The following is a 17,626-nucleotide window of genomic DNA, read 5'->3' as shown; positions in this document are numbered from 1 at the left end:
GTCAGCGCTGGGCCAGAGCTCCTTGATCACACTCTCGATCCTGCTCACCACCTCCATCCGCATCTTCTCCTCCTCGGGCCTCGGAGACATGTATTCATAAAAATCACTGATTTCTTCATGCAGACTGAAGAGAAAAGCAGAAAAAATATGAGCAGGCCAATCTAATGAGAGAACAGTTTCTTAAGTAATTTTCTCTAATTAAATCTTACAAGATAATTCAGTTGATGACCTTACAGTCATTGATTTTTACCTTAATTTTAATGTTATATCTCATCTTAGGTAAAATCGAGATGTACAGAATTTAATCAAAAAGGCAAAATAATTCAATAAAATAGAAACTCCCTGTGTAGAGCCCTTGCTGGCTGCTGGTGACTTTAAAGAAGGGGAACCACAGCACAGGCCCTGCTCTCAGCCTGTGACTTGCCATCCAGCTGCCGACGCTGGGGGAGGGAAGCGAGTGTCCTGCCTGGGGGCTGCCCCTCCTGCTCTGCCAGCCATGCTCGTCTTTCACAGTGTCTCCTCGTGGATGATGCATCCAATGACAACCAGTGGACATCAGCCGTGTCTTGAAAAGAATGGCCCCATGAAGGGGCCAGGGCTTCCAGAGACGGTGATGCTCCAAGCAGTGAGCCAAGGGCAAGGGATGTGGGGGGAGGATGGAGACTCCTGGGAAGGCAGGCGGGCAGGCTCTGGCATGGCAGACTACGGACAGCACCTGGTGCGCTGGCGGCAGCTCAGGGTAGAGCACCTGCCTAGCCCAGCAGGGCCCTGGGTTCAATCTAAAACACCCCAAACAAACCAAAGCAGCGGCTCAGGCTTTTCCCTGTGGCACAGGGGGCTGTTCCAGTGTTTCTGAGGGACTCGGAAGGATTGCAAAAACACAGTGGTTTTCAGACTGGCAACTCTGCAACCATGCATCAGCAAAGGGATGAGACTGTGGCGAGGAGAACAGGTCCTGAGTGACGACGGGTTCAAGAGGACGGCCCCAAGGATGGAGGAGGGGGCTGCAGAAACATCACACACACAGGCGGCAGGAGATGCAGGGACCAACCAAGCAATGGTCAGGACAAAAGGACAAATGGGGCTGGCAATGAGTGGAAGGAGTCAGTGCCAAGAGGGAGAAGAGCACTGCTCCCGAGCTGCTGAGACTGTGGGGGCTCCTGGGGAGGGGGGGGGGGAAGGGACGGACTGAAGGGATGCTAGAGAAGCCCTTCGTGGCCTCCCTCAGAGCCACCACACAGGACGGGGCTGCCTGCAGGTGGTGGGAGCTGGAGCCTGCAACCAAGGCCCATCCCGTCTCCCAAGCAGGAAGCTGCAAGACCAAAATGGTTTGAGGAAGTAAAAACTATCTGTGTCCCACCCTCCGCTGGACATAACTCTTGACACATGGAACACTGATGACTTTATAAAAATGTGACTGATTAAGCAATTGACAGTTCCTGCCTCTTCCTATTCTTTTTTTTTAGACAGAGTCAAAAACTTAAGCTGTAGACATGAGTTCTGCGTGCGGGCAGCTGGGTTCCCTGGACAGGTGACTGTGCATTTTGTGTTTGCAGCCCCGTGTGCTCAGGTACAGCAGGGCTGGCAGGCAGGAGTCTTTTCGGGCTGTAAGGAATGATGTACTGAAAGCATTTGCCTGTTTGCCGTGAAATTCTGCATCAAACTGGACTTTAAAACTCCAAAGGTCGGAGGGTGAATTCAGAAGCCACCCTAGCGGAGTTCTGCTTTTCCTTGCTGTTTCTGGGTCTCACAGGACCTTTAAACTTCTAGTGTTTGAGGGTCTGTGTTTGTTTAAATTCCCAGGTTTTATTACATTCTCTTACAGGCAACAGCTAAGAGTCGCAGGAAGGTGCACAGCCTGGGCTCTCTTCAGCACAGCATGATGGCGATGCCAAGACCACGAACACGGAGCCAAGCAGGCGGGTGCTTCTTGGCTCATTAGGTGCTTGCTACGAATTATCAGAGTTTACTTGTAGTTCTAAGAAGATCTCTATAGAACATTTGCATTCTAACCAGTGCAAACACCTAAATTTGACTGTACGTCTGTTTTCTAACTCAAACCTAGGTGACAGGTACCTAGCCCAAACACCAGCTAAGTTCAAGTCCTAGGAAACACACGATAATTCATTTTGTAAACATTACTGAATGCTTAGGGGGAAATGGGTTTGTCAAATACAACCCCTGCCTTTCAACAGTGAAAACAAAAGCTGTCTAAATACTTTGTGGAGAGCGCAATGAATATATTCTGCACTGATCCACCACAAGCAGGTTTCCGACAGATGGAGGGGAGCTCTCCAGGGACCACGGCTGCCCAGGACGGAAGGCACTAACAAGACAGTGCAGTCCCCAGTGCTGCCTGAGGGAGGACACCAGATGACCTGAGCAAACACAGGTCCATAAAAGGGATTTCTGAATTAGGGGAAAAGTTAAGAGAAGATCTTAATATTTGCTTCTCATCACAGGGATTCTAGGTTTATTAACATGCTGATTACTATATGTGTATAAGATAAGCTCTTAAAACAGGACTACCCTAAATATTTAATATTCCATGCAACCATCTTGCTATTTAAGGAAATATGGTTCTATGGGCTGTTGCATTTCTTTTATTGATGAAGACCTGCTGTATTAGAAAGGGGAAGGAGGAATAAGGAGAAAGCGGAGGCCAGCCAGGCCTCAGGATCACCCGACCACACCAATCACCACCTCACCGCTCCCTATGTCTAACCAGCCATGTGTGAAAGGGCTAGATATGTAGGGTATGTACCTCAGATAAATAAGAAATCTCAGGCCAGATGATCCCATGTTCAACTCAGCAACTTGGTAAGAAGGTCTCATAATAAAATAAAAAGGGGGGCTGGGCTGCAGCTCAGTGGCAGAGTGCTCACCTAGGACCTGTGAGGCCCTGGGTTCAATCCTCAGCACCACATGAAAATAAGTAAATAAAATAAAGGTATTTTGTCTATCTAAACTAAAAAATTAAAAATAAAATAAAAAGGGCTGGGGATACGGCTCAGCGGTAAAGTGCCTGTGGGTTCAATCCCCAGTAGTGAACTAAAAAAAGAAAGAAAGAAATCTTGGTCCATATGTAGGTAATCAACTTCCAGTACTGATTTTTAAAATTTCTGTGGGGTTCCATGGACTGGGTAAAAAAGTGTTTAAAAAAATACGGTAGGAACTCAATTGTTTTTCAATGCCCCCTTTACCCCTGGTAGACCTTCAAGTGCCGAAATGCCTGAACAAAGGGAGGAAACTAAAGACACTTTGTAAGCTTGCTTTCACGTTAATGCAACTTTAAGCCTCTGTAATCATCTAACTACACAGAGAAACCTTCACTTTTTCCTATGTTTGGATCAAAACTCAGTAAGATTAATTATTAAAATAGTGTGAAAAACAGAAATTCTGGTGGTTCATTTTCAGAATCTAGTATTCAGCCTTAATTGGATCCAACTGTAGCCTTTCCCTTTTGCCCGCCCTAATTCTAAAATTAGCCAATTGCCTAGATTGTAACCCCGAACTCCTCCAATCAGAGTGAAGGGCAGCCCTGTGTTAGGTTAGAGATAAAAGTGGAGATATAAGCAGAGGACCTCTCGCCCAGGAGCACCTGCTGGCCAGGTTCTGTAGCCGCCCTTCTGCCAGGCTTTGTCTTGCCCACCCACTTCGGAGCAAGTGTTTGATTTCTTGTGGCACCTTGTTACTTCTAACAGCAAGTACTGAGCAGCACACACTCAACTTCCTGGTTTCTCATATAAAGTTTTAAAATACTGTTCTTCTGTGAGCTGAACAAACGTGCCCCCCGCTTCCTGGTATACAACTCCTAAAATCCTTGGAATCTCTAAAGCACAGTTTTTTAATATGCTAGTGAGCTGAATGATGGTTGGTGGCACCTAGGTAGCTTTAGGATTGAGGCAGGTCACCAGAAGGACTAAGGCAGGGTTACAGAGTTAGAGTTGGGACTTCCAGCCCCACCCACTTTCCTCAAGGGATGGGGAGAGGAACTGAAGGTTGAGATGATCACCAATGGCCAGTGATTTAATCAAGCATCCATAAAAACCTAAAAGGACTGGGTTCAGAGAGCCTGCAGACAGACGGACACACACACACGTGAACTTCCACAAAGGTATACAAAACACACCCATGCGCGAGGAAAATGACAACTCCTAGTTCCACAGGGACAGAAGCTCCTGCACTGGAAACCCAGACCTCACCTGATGGATCTCACCACCTGGTTATTTATTTGTACCCTTTGAAATATCCTTTATAAAATAAACCAGTGAGCGTGCTTCCCTGAGTTCTATGAGCTGCTTTACCAAATGAACTGACCTAAGGAAGCTACTACAGTGACCCCAACTGAGAGGAGACTGTCAGAAGCCGATAACCCCACGTAGAGCCTGCAACGAGCATGTGCGGAATCTCCAGGGAAGCAGTTAGGACTGACTGAATGAGAGGACCCCCAGCTAGTGTCCGGGTGCAGAGCTGAGGCTTGCTTGGTCCAGTGGGAGACCCCCACATCTGGCTACTGTGAAGTACAGGAGAAACTGGGTTTGTTTTTTCTACATGAATATCCTTTGTTTGGATATCAGTATTTTCTCTTAAAAAGGAAAAGCAAGAAAACACACTGCTGCTGTGTAAGGCAAAGTGATATAAAAAAAAAAAAGTACATTATTTTCAAGATTAATGTGATGAGGAGATGCCAAAACATAGTTCCCGTATTTATAAAAGTGCAACTCATGGACAATTTTGGTCAAAACAGAGATGTGAAAAAAAAAAACAAAAAAAAAACACTTTTTGTTTGGAGGAGAGCTCTACTACAGAGGTAGAAATGCTAGCCTTCTGTGGTCGAAACGCATTTTCGAAGGCACATGAGGAGGGGAGGAAGTCAAGAATGGCCCTCAAAGGCTAATGTCTTTGGTATAAAAGGGAAAAACCCGCTTCACACTTCAGGATGCAGCTGGGCGGCCCAGGGTAGGAGCTGCTGGCCCACAGCACCAGAGCCCAGCGAAGCACCCCCGCCTCCCAGAGGACCGGCCGGGGCCCCTCTGCGGCTGCATTCTGGTGGGTGCTCCTCCAAGCATCGACTCAGGCGCTGGCCACCCTGTTGCTGGGAGAACTCTGCTCAGCCCGCAACCTGCCCAAGGCCACTGCCACATCACTGTTAAATTTTCCAGGCATTTAACTAAAAAAAGTCCCCTTTAATTATCAACATGAAGCTCAGGGGAAGACACTGACAAAGTTCTACTCAATGACTGTCAACAAGACAACTCCCCACCGGCCCTGAAAAGAAACCTGTACGGTAATAATACCCAATTTTGAATGCTTAGTGAGACCATGGCCATGAGCTCTGTTGTCTTCTACAGTTTTCCATGTGAAAACCACTGTGTGTGGGTCTAGGGCTCAGTGGTAGAGCACTTGCCTAGCACATGTGAGGCACTGGGTTTGATTCTCAGACCACACAAAAATAAATAAATAAAACAAAGATAAAAAAAAAACCCCACTGTGTGCACAAGCACCCCTGTGTGAGTGCAGCCCTCTGCCTCCAGAGAACCGCTCTACGTTCCAAACTATTAACAGTGGTTAGATCCAGAGTTTGACTGTGGAGGGACAAGATTTGCTTCTTAAAATGTAAACCACATTCTAAAAATGAAGATATTAATGACCATCGTTATCTTAAAAAAATAGATCTTCATAGCGAGAAAATAACATTTTAAGGAGAAAAAACTCATTTTTTAAATATTTTTTGTATGTGTTTCAAATTATTCTTAATAATCCAGTCTTCCATACTAAAAAGTTACAGAATTCACAACTGGGAGCATAGGGCATTGAAGGGATTCTATGCTCAGCCTGAGCAGGGTGGACACCTGGGGACCTGGGCACACAGCACTGGCGCACAGACCTGCACCTGAGGAGCCACTGTATGCCGGACTGCAGGGCGCACGGTGAGTTTCCGTTAATGCCTGACTCATCCTTTCCAGGGATTTCTATCCTCAAGTGTGTATGTATATGCAAGAATTTCCAGAATAGACAAAAGCTGCTGGCAGTACCTTCCTCTGAGGTGGGACTGAGGTCTGAAGTAGCAGGGACTCACCCTTTTGTACTGCTTGATTTTTCTCATACACGAGTCACCAGGAGAAGCAACTCAAACCCTAGGGGGATGCAGGAAAAGCTGAGTGACAACTTCAGAAGGCTCCAGAATTCAAGTTAAACAAAGAAAGTCACTCACACATCAGCTCCTCTACTTTCAGCAACCAGCTAGATACTTCCACTGAGCTGTCACTTCAAACCCAACAGACCAAATGAAACTCCTTGTCTTTCTCCCATCCTACCCCTAGGATCACACTTTCCTCTATGAATTAGTGTTTCCCCAAATGAAAACTTCAGAGTCTTCCCCGCTCACCCTTCTTTATCTTCTGGAGCTAACTAGTCTCCAAATGCTTCTACTGAAAACCAAAACCAAAGGCTTCCAGCCCAGCCCCACTCGGCTTGACTCAGGTCCTCCCCCCTCAACCCTGAGGACACTGTGGCAGCCTCCACACGAGTGGTCGGCCACTTGCCTCCGTTTCTACAGGCCAACTCCATGTGTGACCATCAAGGTCACCTTCCACCACTGTGTCGCTTCCACACTCTACAGGAGCACTGAGCCCTCCCTTCTCCCAGTGCAGTCCCACAGAACTGTGCTGGAACATGCCAGATCTTTTTAGAAAAGCTGCTGCAAAGGCAGCCCCATGGCTTACCAAGACCCAACCCCCCACCCCACAACCAGAAATCTCAGGGGAAAAATGACTTCAGAGCCTGCGCAAACAAAACCCCTGGAGTGTAAGGGCCTACTGTACAGAGCCCAGAGCCACTCCCTCAGGAAGGCAACATTCATCCATGCCCTGGGGATGTGTCTACATGGTCACAAAAGGGAGATGACTGACCTCCAGGATCCAAGGTAATGCACAGGTGGTGGGCAGCACTAACAGATCATAAGGGAGGGGCCAATCTGGCCGGAGAACCACGTAGAGCCTTAACAGCTAAGGAGGCAATTTTGCTTCTCAGAATGCAGCCAAAGGACCTGTCTGCTGTGCTTTGAAGATGGGTTCTAAGTAAATATCCACAAAGAACATGTAATTTTTAATTTTTTTTCCAGTACTGGGAATTAAACCCAAAGCCCTGCACAGGCCAGGCAAACACTCTACCACCGTTTTTTAAATTTTCTCAGGGTCTTGCTAAATTGTCCAAGCTGGCCACAGATCTGCAATCCTCCTGCCTCGCCTACCAAATCAATGTGCCTGGCAACATGTAATTTTTTAAAACCAAAATACTCCTCCCTTTTCTTTTGGTGTTAGGGATGCTAAGCATGCATTCTACCGCGGAACTACCCCCCAAAAGGCTTTATAAAAAGTGTCTATGATGTGTCCAATTTTCTAAAGTATTGATAAGAATTATGAGGTCACGTGACCAAAGTCATGCCTAACTAAATGGGAAGATCACCAATACCAAAGCTGAAAGGAAAAAGCCCTTCCCCCTCTTCTACTCAGGCACAAGAAACTTAACGCCCCTGAATAACTCTCACCATCTCCTCTAAGACTGAAAACAAAAAACAAGAGAAGCAAAAATATATGATTGACAATGTAAAATTATTTAAAAGGAGAGAGCACACATATCTTTTATAAATGCTATACCATGGCTATTCATCTTTAAAGAACGTCTGTTTGCTTTGTAAACCCCTCCTACAACAGAACATGGGAACAAAAGCACAGAGAATGTAGAGTAATCTACATGTTCTAGACTATAACATTTTCATTTTTTCCCTCCTTTTAAGAGGTATTCATATGTGCTTTCCTAGAAACTTAGAACATTCTTTTTCACATGACATCGCTGGTTGTCCTCCATTTCTGGACCTTATTTTTTAGACAAATGGCTCAAAGGGATGGATTTGTTTTGTCTTGTTTTTGTTTTGGTACTAGGGATCAAACCCAGGGCCTCACACATGCTAGGCAAGCGCTCTACCACTGAGCCATGTTCCCAGCCCCAGAAGGAAGGTTTTCAGCTGACAACGTCTCTGTCCCTTCCCCATTTGGCTTCTTTCCCTGGCCACTGTCAGCACCGACCCTGCCATTGCTCTCCACCAATTACAATATAAGGTAAAGGGAGAAAAAGAAAAGAAATCATTACCAAAGAGTTACTTTTTTTTTTTTTAAAGAGAGAGTGAAAGAGGAGAGAGAGAGAGAGAGAGAGAGAGAGAGAGAGAGAGAGAGAGAGAGAGAGAGAAAGAGGAGAGAGAGAGAGAGAGAGAGAATTTTTTAATATTTATTATTTTTTAGTTTTTGGCGGACACAACATCTTTGTTGGTATGTGGTGCTGAGGATCGAACCCGGGCCGCACGCATGCCAGGTGAGCGTGCTACCGCTTGAGCCACATCCCCAGCCCCAAAGAGTTACTTTATCTACTTGTATTCAATAATTCTTTCCCCTTCAAGGAAAAATTCTGAACAACTTCCTGACCACTCCGAGTAGACCTAACCAAATCTGGGTGAAGTTAAGAAGCCTAAAGAAGAATGGCTGGTAATCCTCCCCAACTAAGATCAGCTATCTTGGGTGTTGGTGGGAGCTTAGTTAATGAATTTATTCCTCGAGTGGAAGGCCCTCGTATATTTGTTGAGCTAAAGAAACACAAATACACACAAACATACACACAAACATACACACACACACACACACACACATATACACACAGGCTGAATCTCTTTCTTACCTATAAGGTCCAAATACCAGTAAGAATAAATAATTCATCCTATAAGAACTATTATATTCTTAACTATAATAACAAAATACCAATATATTTGATTCACTCGATTCTAATATCACATACTTTTTATTTGTCTTTGGTGGAGAGGATGGGATTTAAGAACAGGCACTATTCTAAATTTACAATTAACATGTTGCCACATCTTCCCAGGTAAGGGTAGTGATAAAGAAGCAGGGGAGTTTCATCTATAGAAAGCCTACCTATGAAACTCCCAATGTCCAAAACATTAAATGTGGTTATTTGCTTAATAAATAATTTATATTAAATAGGGCAAGCTCCCAATGCATATTTAAAATACTTTAACTATTAATAGTGATTATCATGGATAATGAAACTGGAACAGTTTCATTTACCTTGGAGAAAGGTTGTCACAATTTACTTTCTTTTTCTGTACTGTAGAGATCTTTTGGATAAGTGCTGGTATTACCTAAGGATTATTTAAGACCTTAAGCAAAAAAAAAAAAAAAACAAAAACAAAACTGATTCACAAAGAATACATTTTCACATACATCAAAAACGAAGTGCAAAAAGCCATGTTGACTTTAATGAGGTTCTACGCTTTTTCTACATTTACAAAAACATTAAAAGAAAAATGTAAATTTAGAAGTATGCAAAAACACATAAGAAAAAGAAAAATCACCTATATATCCCGCTCCTTGTAACAGCAAAATATAGCCAGTAGTGACTCTAGGCCAAAGACCTGAAACAAACTGCTTTGCTATAGGTATCATTTTAGTTAGTGGAAAAACATAGACCATATCACTATTCATGGCATCTGATATGATAAAAATGAATTCTTAATGATTGTACATTATTCTAGAATATGAATATACCATAACTTAGGCTGCTTCTAATTTTCACTACTGAGCACATGTATATGTAATCAACTCTAATTTTTTCCTAAAAATAAATTCTCAGAAGTTCAATCCCTGGCCACATATAGTAATATACACCTTTAATCTCAGCTCCAGAGCCAGAGGCAGGAGGATGGATAGCAAGCTCAAGGACAACCTAGGTATCTTAGCAAGACTCTATAGCAAAATAAAAAGGGCTGGGGGTGTAGCTCAGTGGTTGAGGGCACTGGGTTCAATGCCAAAAAGTAAAACCCCTATGGAAATGCCAAAAAGTAAAACCCCTATGGAAAGGATATGAACAATTAATACTTTTGAAAAATATTCTCAAAATGCACTCCACCAAAAATGATAAAAATCCTTCTCCAACCTCCATACCAATGAAGAGGGGGTTTTATTTTTATTTATTTATTTGGTACCAGGGATTGAACCCAGAGGTGCTTAACCACAGAGCAACATCCCCAGCCCTCTTTTCTTTTTTTAAAATATATTTTAGACAAAATCTCACCAAGTTGCTAAGGCTGGCTTTGAACTTGCAATCCTCCTACTTCACACTCCAGAGCCATTGGGATTACAGGTGTGTGCTACTGTACCCACGTTTACTGGACATTTGTATGCTTTCTGTTTCAAGTCATTTCAATAAACATTGTGCTGAAATACAGTTGTTTAAAAACTATGATCTGGAATCACATCTATTTGTCACTCCTGTTACCTGGGCCAGTCCTTCACCTACCAAAGTCTGTTTCCAACTGTACACTTAGGACAGCGACAATGTTTCCAACTGTACACTTAGGACAGCGACAATGTTTCCAACTGTACACTTAGGACAGCGACAATGCTACCTTGGAAGGTTTCTGCAGGGATTCAACAGGAGCGTGGAAAGGGCTTAGCACAGGCTTTACTGTTTACTTAGCACAGAGTAAGCCCTCAGGAAATGTCAGCTACTGCTAATGATTAACAAAAATGTCATTTTGAAAGTTAGAAATATAAAACTTAATGCATGTGCAGGTTTGATCGAGCCATCAGGCCATCAGTCTGCAAGCTCTGCTTTTAAGTCTCCCTATATATTTCAAAAAGCTTAAAAAAAATGAGATAGAAAAAACCATCTGAGTATCAAGAGGATGAGAAGAAAAGCCACAGACTGGGAGAAAACATTTGCAAAAGGCTAATATTCAAAATACACACCAAACACTTAAAACTCAATAAGCAAACAAACAACCCATTTAGAAAACAGGCAAAAGACCTAAACAGATACCTGACCAGGGAAGATGGTAAGTAAGTATATTAAAAAGATGTTCAACATCATATGTCATTAGGGAACTGCAAATTAAAAAAGTGATACATTACTACACACCTATTAGAATGGACAAAATCCAAAACACTGACAATACCAAATGTTGAGGGAAGACGTGGGGCAACAGGAAATCTCATTTTCTGCTAGTGGGAATGCAAAATGTTATGGCCACTTTGGAAGAGTTTTTGTAGTTTCTTACAAAACTAAACATACAAGCCTAGGCTGCAGGTCAGTGGCAAAGTGTTTGCCCAGCATGTGAGAGGTCCTGGGTTCTATCGCCAGCACAGCAAGAAAAACAAACCACAACAACAAAACACCAACACTAAACATACCTCACCATAAAGACCAGTAATCATGCTCCTCGGTATTTACCCAAAGGAGCTGAAAATACATACATACAAAAACCTTACCATGGATATTTACAGCAGCTTTATGCATAATTGCCAAAACTTGGAAGCAACCAAGATGTCCTTCAGTAGGTGAGTGGGTAAACAAACTGGTACATCCTTACTTGTTTCTAAAAAGAAACAAGCTATCAATCCAGGAAAAGGCAGTGAAGAATCTTAAATGCAAAGAAGCAATTTGAAAAGGCTACACACGTGACAGCATGGAAAAAGCAAAACTGGTGACCTTAAAGAGATCAGTGGGTGCCCAGGCTTGGGAGGCAGCGCTACTCTATGTGATACTGTAATAATGGGTACATGCCATTACATATTTATCAAATCTCACAGAGCAGGACATTGAGTAAACCTTAATGTAAATACGGACATTTGATAATGTGTCATTGTAGACTAATTGTAACAAATGTACCACTGGTGCAAGATGTCCTTGGGGGAAAACCTGTACCTTCTACTCAATTTTGCTATGAACCTAAAACAGTTCTAAAATATAAAGTCTGTAAAAAATATTAAAAAAAAAAACCTGACTGCATTTTCTTCTAGTTGTTTACTCTTTCCTATCGAACTGTCACTTATTCATTTGCTATTTAACCAAATATGGTAAGAGGCAGGGGTGTGTTATAGTCCTCTCCCTTATCCATGGGGAATCCATTCCAAGGCCCCCAATAGATGCCTCAAAGAATGGACTGTATTGAATCCCTTAGATACTATGTTTTCTCCTACACATACATAGCTGTGATACTATGTTTTTTTTCCCATACATACATGGCTAAGATATTACAAATTAAGCAGAACAACAGATTAAAACAATAACAACTGAACAATTATAACAATATACTGTAGTAAAGGTTATGTGAGTGTGGTGTTTCTGTCTCAAAATATCACACTACACTTTGATCTTTTTTTTTATTTTTTAATATTTATTTTTTAGTTTTCGGTGGACACAACATCTTTATTTCATTTTTATGTGGTGCTGAGGATCAAACCCAGCGCCCCGCACATGCCAGGTGAGCACGCTACTGCTTAAGCCACATCCCCAGGCCCTCAAGGTGAATTTTTTCTTCTTCTTCTTTTTTTTTTATTGGTTGTTCACCACATTACAAAGCTCTTGACATATCATATTTCATACATTAGATTGAAGTGGGTTATGAACTCCCAATTTTACCCCAAATGCAGATTGCAGAATCACATCGGTTACACATCCACAATTTTACATAATGCCCTATTAGTAATTGTTGTATTCTGCTACCTTTCCTATCCCCTACTTACACTTTGATCTTTTCACTTAAAAGTTTAGTACTTTACCACTAAACTTCTCTTCAGCAAATCCAAATTGACAGCATCATTCCTACTGCCTTTGCGGCCATTAGTAAGCAAAATCAGGGTTTACTTACTTGAACACAGCATCAGGAAGATTCTGTGATTCTGTAACCCAGACAAGACAGCCTGAGTGACCAAGGGGTGTGTAGAGTATACAGCTCCAATAGGCTGGACAAATGGATGATTCAAGTCCTGCCAGGCCAGTGTGAGATTTCATGCCACTCAGAACAACACAGGATTTAAAACTTATGACTTGTTTCTAGAATTTTCCATGTAATATTTTTCAGATCTTGGTTGGCAGTAGAAAGCAAAACCACAGATACAGAAAAACTACTTGAACTGGTTTTTTTTTCCAAACATTGAAGAAAGTATCCAGCCCCCTTTACTGAAGAGTCTATTCTCTTCTCAATGACAGAGGACATACTTGCTGTTCCAGTCTGCCCAGGAGCCAGTCCCCTGCTCCCCTCAGGATCCTATGGCCAAATTGTTTAACAGAGGGAACAGTTTTGGTCCCTACCGTTCCATGTGTCCCTACTACCCCATGTGACCCTACTATAAAGCCCGCTGTCAGTCCTGGAGGGGAGCAGGCATGGGTGGCCACCAGTTAAAGCAGTGTCCCCGTGGTCCTGACACAGAGATGGGCACAGGGCTCAGCAGCCCACGTGGTGTCTTCCTGAGGTTTTTACATACTGACAGTAAGGAAGGTCCCTTTTTTCTCTGACCAGGAGCTATAAAAATAGAAGCCTGGAACCTTTTTTCCTAGTTTACTGAAGTTGTACTTTTTTACAAATTTCATTTTAAGACTGCACTCAATAACTATTTTCAACAAGCACCTGTTCCACTTTTTGCAGAATAAAGCAAATGGTAGCTTCCTCCTTTGATGATGATGATGTCAATAAAGAAACTAAAATCCACAACTCTCTAAAGTGGCTTTCTCCTAACCAAATTTCACAAATAAGCCACTAATATTATGGTAATGACAAAAGTGTTTACAGTCAAACCAACCCAGTATACTAAAATATAATCCTTTTTTCCTGATATTCCCAATTATGTAATATTCTTAACCCAACAAATAGCAAATAAAACAAAATAAAATCAATATATCTGATACTTCCATTGCTCAACCAACAGCAGATCACAGGATGACATTTGGATAAGATTTAATAAGATTTCCTATAATTCTGTGTTTACAAAAATCATCTGTGCTGTGTTGTTTCCCCTTGTTAAATCTCTCAGACCAAATTTATCTTTGACACTTCTGTTTCCTTTACCACCTAACTTCTCTTCAATTTGCTGTCTACAGAAACCAGGGAAGCACATCTATGTGAGATATACTGTGAAGCACTAAACAAACTATTTCTTTCACTTCAAAATAAGTCCTGGAATGAGTACTATTCTAAGCAATTTCTACTATGTCTATAGTAAGCAACTTAATAGCACTTTATCAAAATAAAGTGAACCTTTTCTATAGACTCCCACTAAAGTGTCTTATTCCCCCAACAGTCTAAGATCTTTAAGACCCATGGACAAAGTAAGAGACCTAATAGACAGCCCACCAAATTTTAAAATAGATATTTATGTCTTAATATGTGTATATGTGTTGTGTGTGTGTGTACACATATATTCATGTTTTTGGAAGACATCACAAACATTTTGAAGAGAACCTATAATTGTCTAAGTTCGTTAGTTACTATACTAACATAAAATGAAAAATGTAAGTATTGCAAAACTCTGCTTTGTACATGCTAAAATTTTAATAATGATAAATATATGCTATAATATTGCACCAGACATAATTTAAAGTCTTCTTTCTATTTTCATAACTCAGGGCCATCATTATACATACCCATAACCATCCAGTATCATTCAGAGCAACTTTTTTTTTTAACTATTTTTTAGTTATAGATGGATGCAATTATCTTTATTTTGTTTATTCATTTTTATGTGGTGCTGAGGATCGAACCCAGTGCTTCACATGTGCAAGCCAAGCGCTCTGTCACTGAGCCACAACCCCAGCCCATCAGAGCAACTTAAGAGTCTGAATTTGAACTCTGTTATTGGCTTATTCTTAGTGTATCATTTTGACTTCCTCCCTGTCCCTCATCTAGTTTCTATTCAACTTACTATTGTCACTAAAGAACAGTCAAACCACTGAGAGCCTAAGAGCTTTTCCAAAAGAACCAAGTTCACAGGTCAATGCTAGACTTTGAAAATTATATTGATGTGACATGGGCACTTTCTTACACTTTCTTATCTGTGCTTTGGAGGAACCTCACTTTTGGACAAAGCATCTAAATTTGGATGGTATTCATATTTTTCAAAGAACTCTGACCTGTTCTCTGATTCAAGGATCCACAATAATACTACAAGGTAGACTAGGCAGAGTTAATTTCTAATTAATTATAAGGGTTTGGTTTTGTTTGGTTTGGTTTGGTACCAGGGATTGAACTCAGGAGCACTCAACCACTATGCCACATCCCCAACCCGATTTTTGTAATTTTCTTTAGAAACAGGGTTTCATAGAGTTGATTAGCACCTCACCATTGCTGAGGCTGGTTCTGAACTCTCAATAATCCTCCTGCGTCAGTCTCCTGAGCTGTTGGGATTTCAGGTGTGCGACACCGGCACCTGTCCTCTAATCGTAAGATTTTTTTAATGGAGACTAATGCATTTCTCTAACGTCCAGAAAACCAATGACAGTACCAAATCTGAAATCAGATCTTCTCACTTGAACACAGCAACCACTAGGACCACAGAAGTCTCTGCCTGATCACAGAACCCCAGGCTCTTTGGCCTTTAAACTCAGCAGCCCCCTGAGTTCTCAGGCCTTTGGTCTCAGACCGAGAGTTACGCTACTACTGGCTTTTGGTTCTGAAAAATCCAGACTTGGACTGAAGGGAGTTAACAATACCAGCATCCCAGGGTTTCCAACATGTAGACAGCCTGTCGTGGGACATGTCAGCCTCCAATATCACATGCACCAGTTCTCTGCAGAAATACTTTCTTGTCTATTTCTCTAACGACAGCCTATCAGTTCTGCCTCACTGGAGACCCTGACTAATAAAATTTTGGTACTGAGAGTGGAGTTGTTGCTATTAACAAACATGTCAAAATGCTGAAGTAGCTTTGAAACTGGGTAGTGGGTAGAGGCTGGAAGAATTTGGAGAAGCAGGCTAGCAAATGCCACGAATGCAGTGAACGGGCACTAAGGACAATCCTGGCGAGGGCGCATAATACAAGGGCTCTCATGCTTGCTCTCTTGCCCTTCTGCCTTCCCCCATGGGATGACACAGCAAAAAGGCATTCACCAGATATATAGGCCCTTTGACTCTGGACTTCTCAGCCTTCAGAGCTGCAAGAAACAAATCTCCTCTGTAAATTACCTCATCTGTTACAGCAGCACAAAACAGTAAGACACCAACTTTCCTCATTCTCATTCCCTTCATCTGTAAAACAGGGATGGTAAAAGTCCACTCCAGAGTTCTGCGAAGCACCAACACAATGCATGGGCCAACGTACTTTCAAGTGCCCACCTTACTCTCAGGCTTCAGTTGCCTTGAACTCACACACAAGGAGCAATGACAGGAGTCATTTCTCTAAAACAGTCACTTAGTATGGTGGCACCAGCCATCCTCCTTATACGTTCAGAAATCCCTCCACTCCTCCTTGTTACCTACGTTCCCGTGAACACTGACGGAAGGTGATGACATGGTAAGCACCGTGCCAGGCCCTGGTCCAGTCACTCAATCTTTATTACATCAGACACATGTCCCATCTGAGATTCCAAGATGTACTCCTTTGGGCTTGTCATTCCACTGCACCAGCCTGACTCTTTTACCCTTTGCCAAAACCAAAAAGTTAACAAAGTGTTTCAAAAAATAACAAGTACCACATGGTGCCACACCACCAACATCCACTGATTCCTCTATATCAGAGGTCAGCAGACATATTCAAAAGGTAAAAACAAGGCCAGTTTTCATATAACCACAAGCTAAGAGTGTTTTGTCTTTTTCAAATGGTTGAAAAGAAGTCAAAAGAAAATTATACTGGGGACACATGAAAATTATATACAACTCAGTGCAGTGTACGTAAATAATTTTTATTGGACTAGAGCCTCCCTCATTCGATAATGTCAGTGACTGCTTTTGCATGTTACGACAGCAGGGTTGAGTGGCTGAAACAAAACCAAAGGACCAACTGAGCTTAAAATATTACTACCTTTATAGGGGAAGTCTGCTGACCCATTCTTACATAGATTCCATAACATTCAAGAGTAATTCCAAGCTGGGTGTGGTGGGGAACACCTATAATCCCAGCAAGTTCCAAGGCAGCCTCAGAAACTTAGAGAGACCACCAGCAATTCAGCATGACCCTAAGACTCTATCACAAAATTAAAAATATAAAAAGACTAGGGAAGTAATTCAGTGGGAAGTGCCCTCAGGCTCAATCCCTAGTACAAAAGAGAAAAGTAACTTGAAGCTGGGCACCAAGACATGTATCTGTAGGCCCAGCAATCCTAGCTAAGGGAGGAAGACGGCCAGTTCAAGGCCAGCCGAGGCACTCAGTGAGACCCTGGCTCAAAATACAATATAAAGAAAAGGGCTAGGGCTGGGCGCGGGGCACACACCTGTGATCCCAGAGGCACGAGAGGCTGAGTCAGGATTGACAGCCAGGCTCAGCAATGGCGAGGAGCTAAGCCACTCAGTGAGACCCTGTCACTAAATAAAATACAAAATAGGGCTGAGGATGTGGCTCAGTGGTTGAGTGTCCCCAGTACACGCCCCCACCCCCAAAAAAGAAAATAACAGGGCTGGGGATGTAACTCAGTGGTAGAGCACCCCTGAATTCAATCCCCAGTACTGGGGGGTGGGGAGGGAAGGTAACTTGATAAAGTCTACCAAATGATGTCACTTAGTTTTCTGACTGCCTATTATTTGGGGGTAAAAAAACTGTAGAAGAGGTTTATAGTTTTGGTA

General features: G+C 42.5%; 1 protein-coding gene across 2 annotated transcripts in view; it reads right to left on the bottom strand.

The window, feature by feature from the left end:
* TENT4B (terminal nucleotidyltransferase 4B) overlaps positions 1–17,626 on the bottom strand; it is a 63,212-nt gene that overhangs the window by 16,700 nt on the left and 28,886 nt on the right. For both annotated transcript variants that reach the window (XM_081274495.1, XM_081274494.1), the window contains exon 2: positions 1–124. In XM_081274495.1, the coding sequence (XP_081130621.1) occupies positions 1–124 (124 nt within the window). The remainder of the gene's footprint in view (positions 125–17,626) is intronic.

Source organism: Spermophilus citellus (genome assembly GCF_964194105.1).
Source record: "Spermophilus citellus genome assembly, chromosome: 18".
Classification (NCBI taxonomy): Eukaryota; Metazoa; Chordata; class Mammalia; order Rodentia; family Sciuridae; genus Spermophilus; species Spermophilus citellus.
The sequence above is the reverse complement of the archived record's forward strand: the minus strand, read 5'-3'. Positions and strand labels throughout refer to the sequence as shown.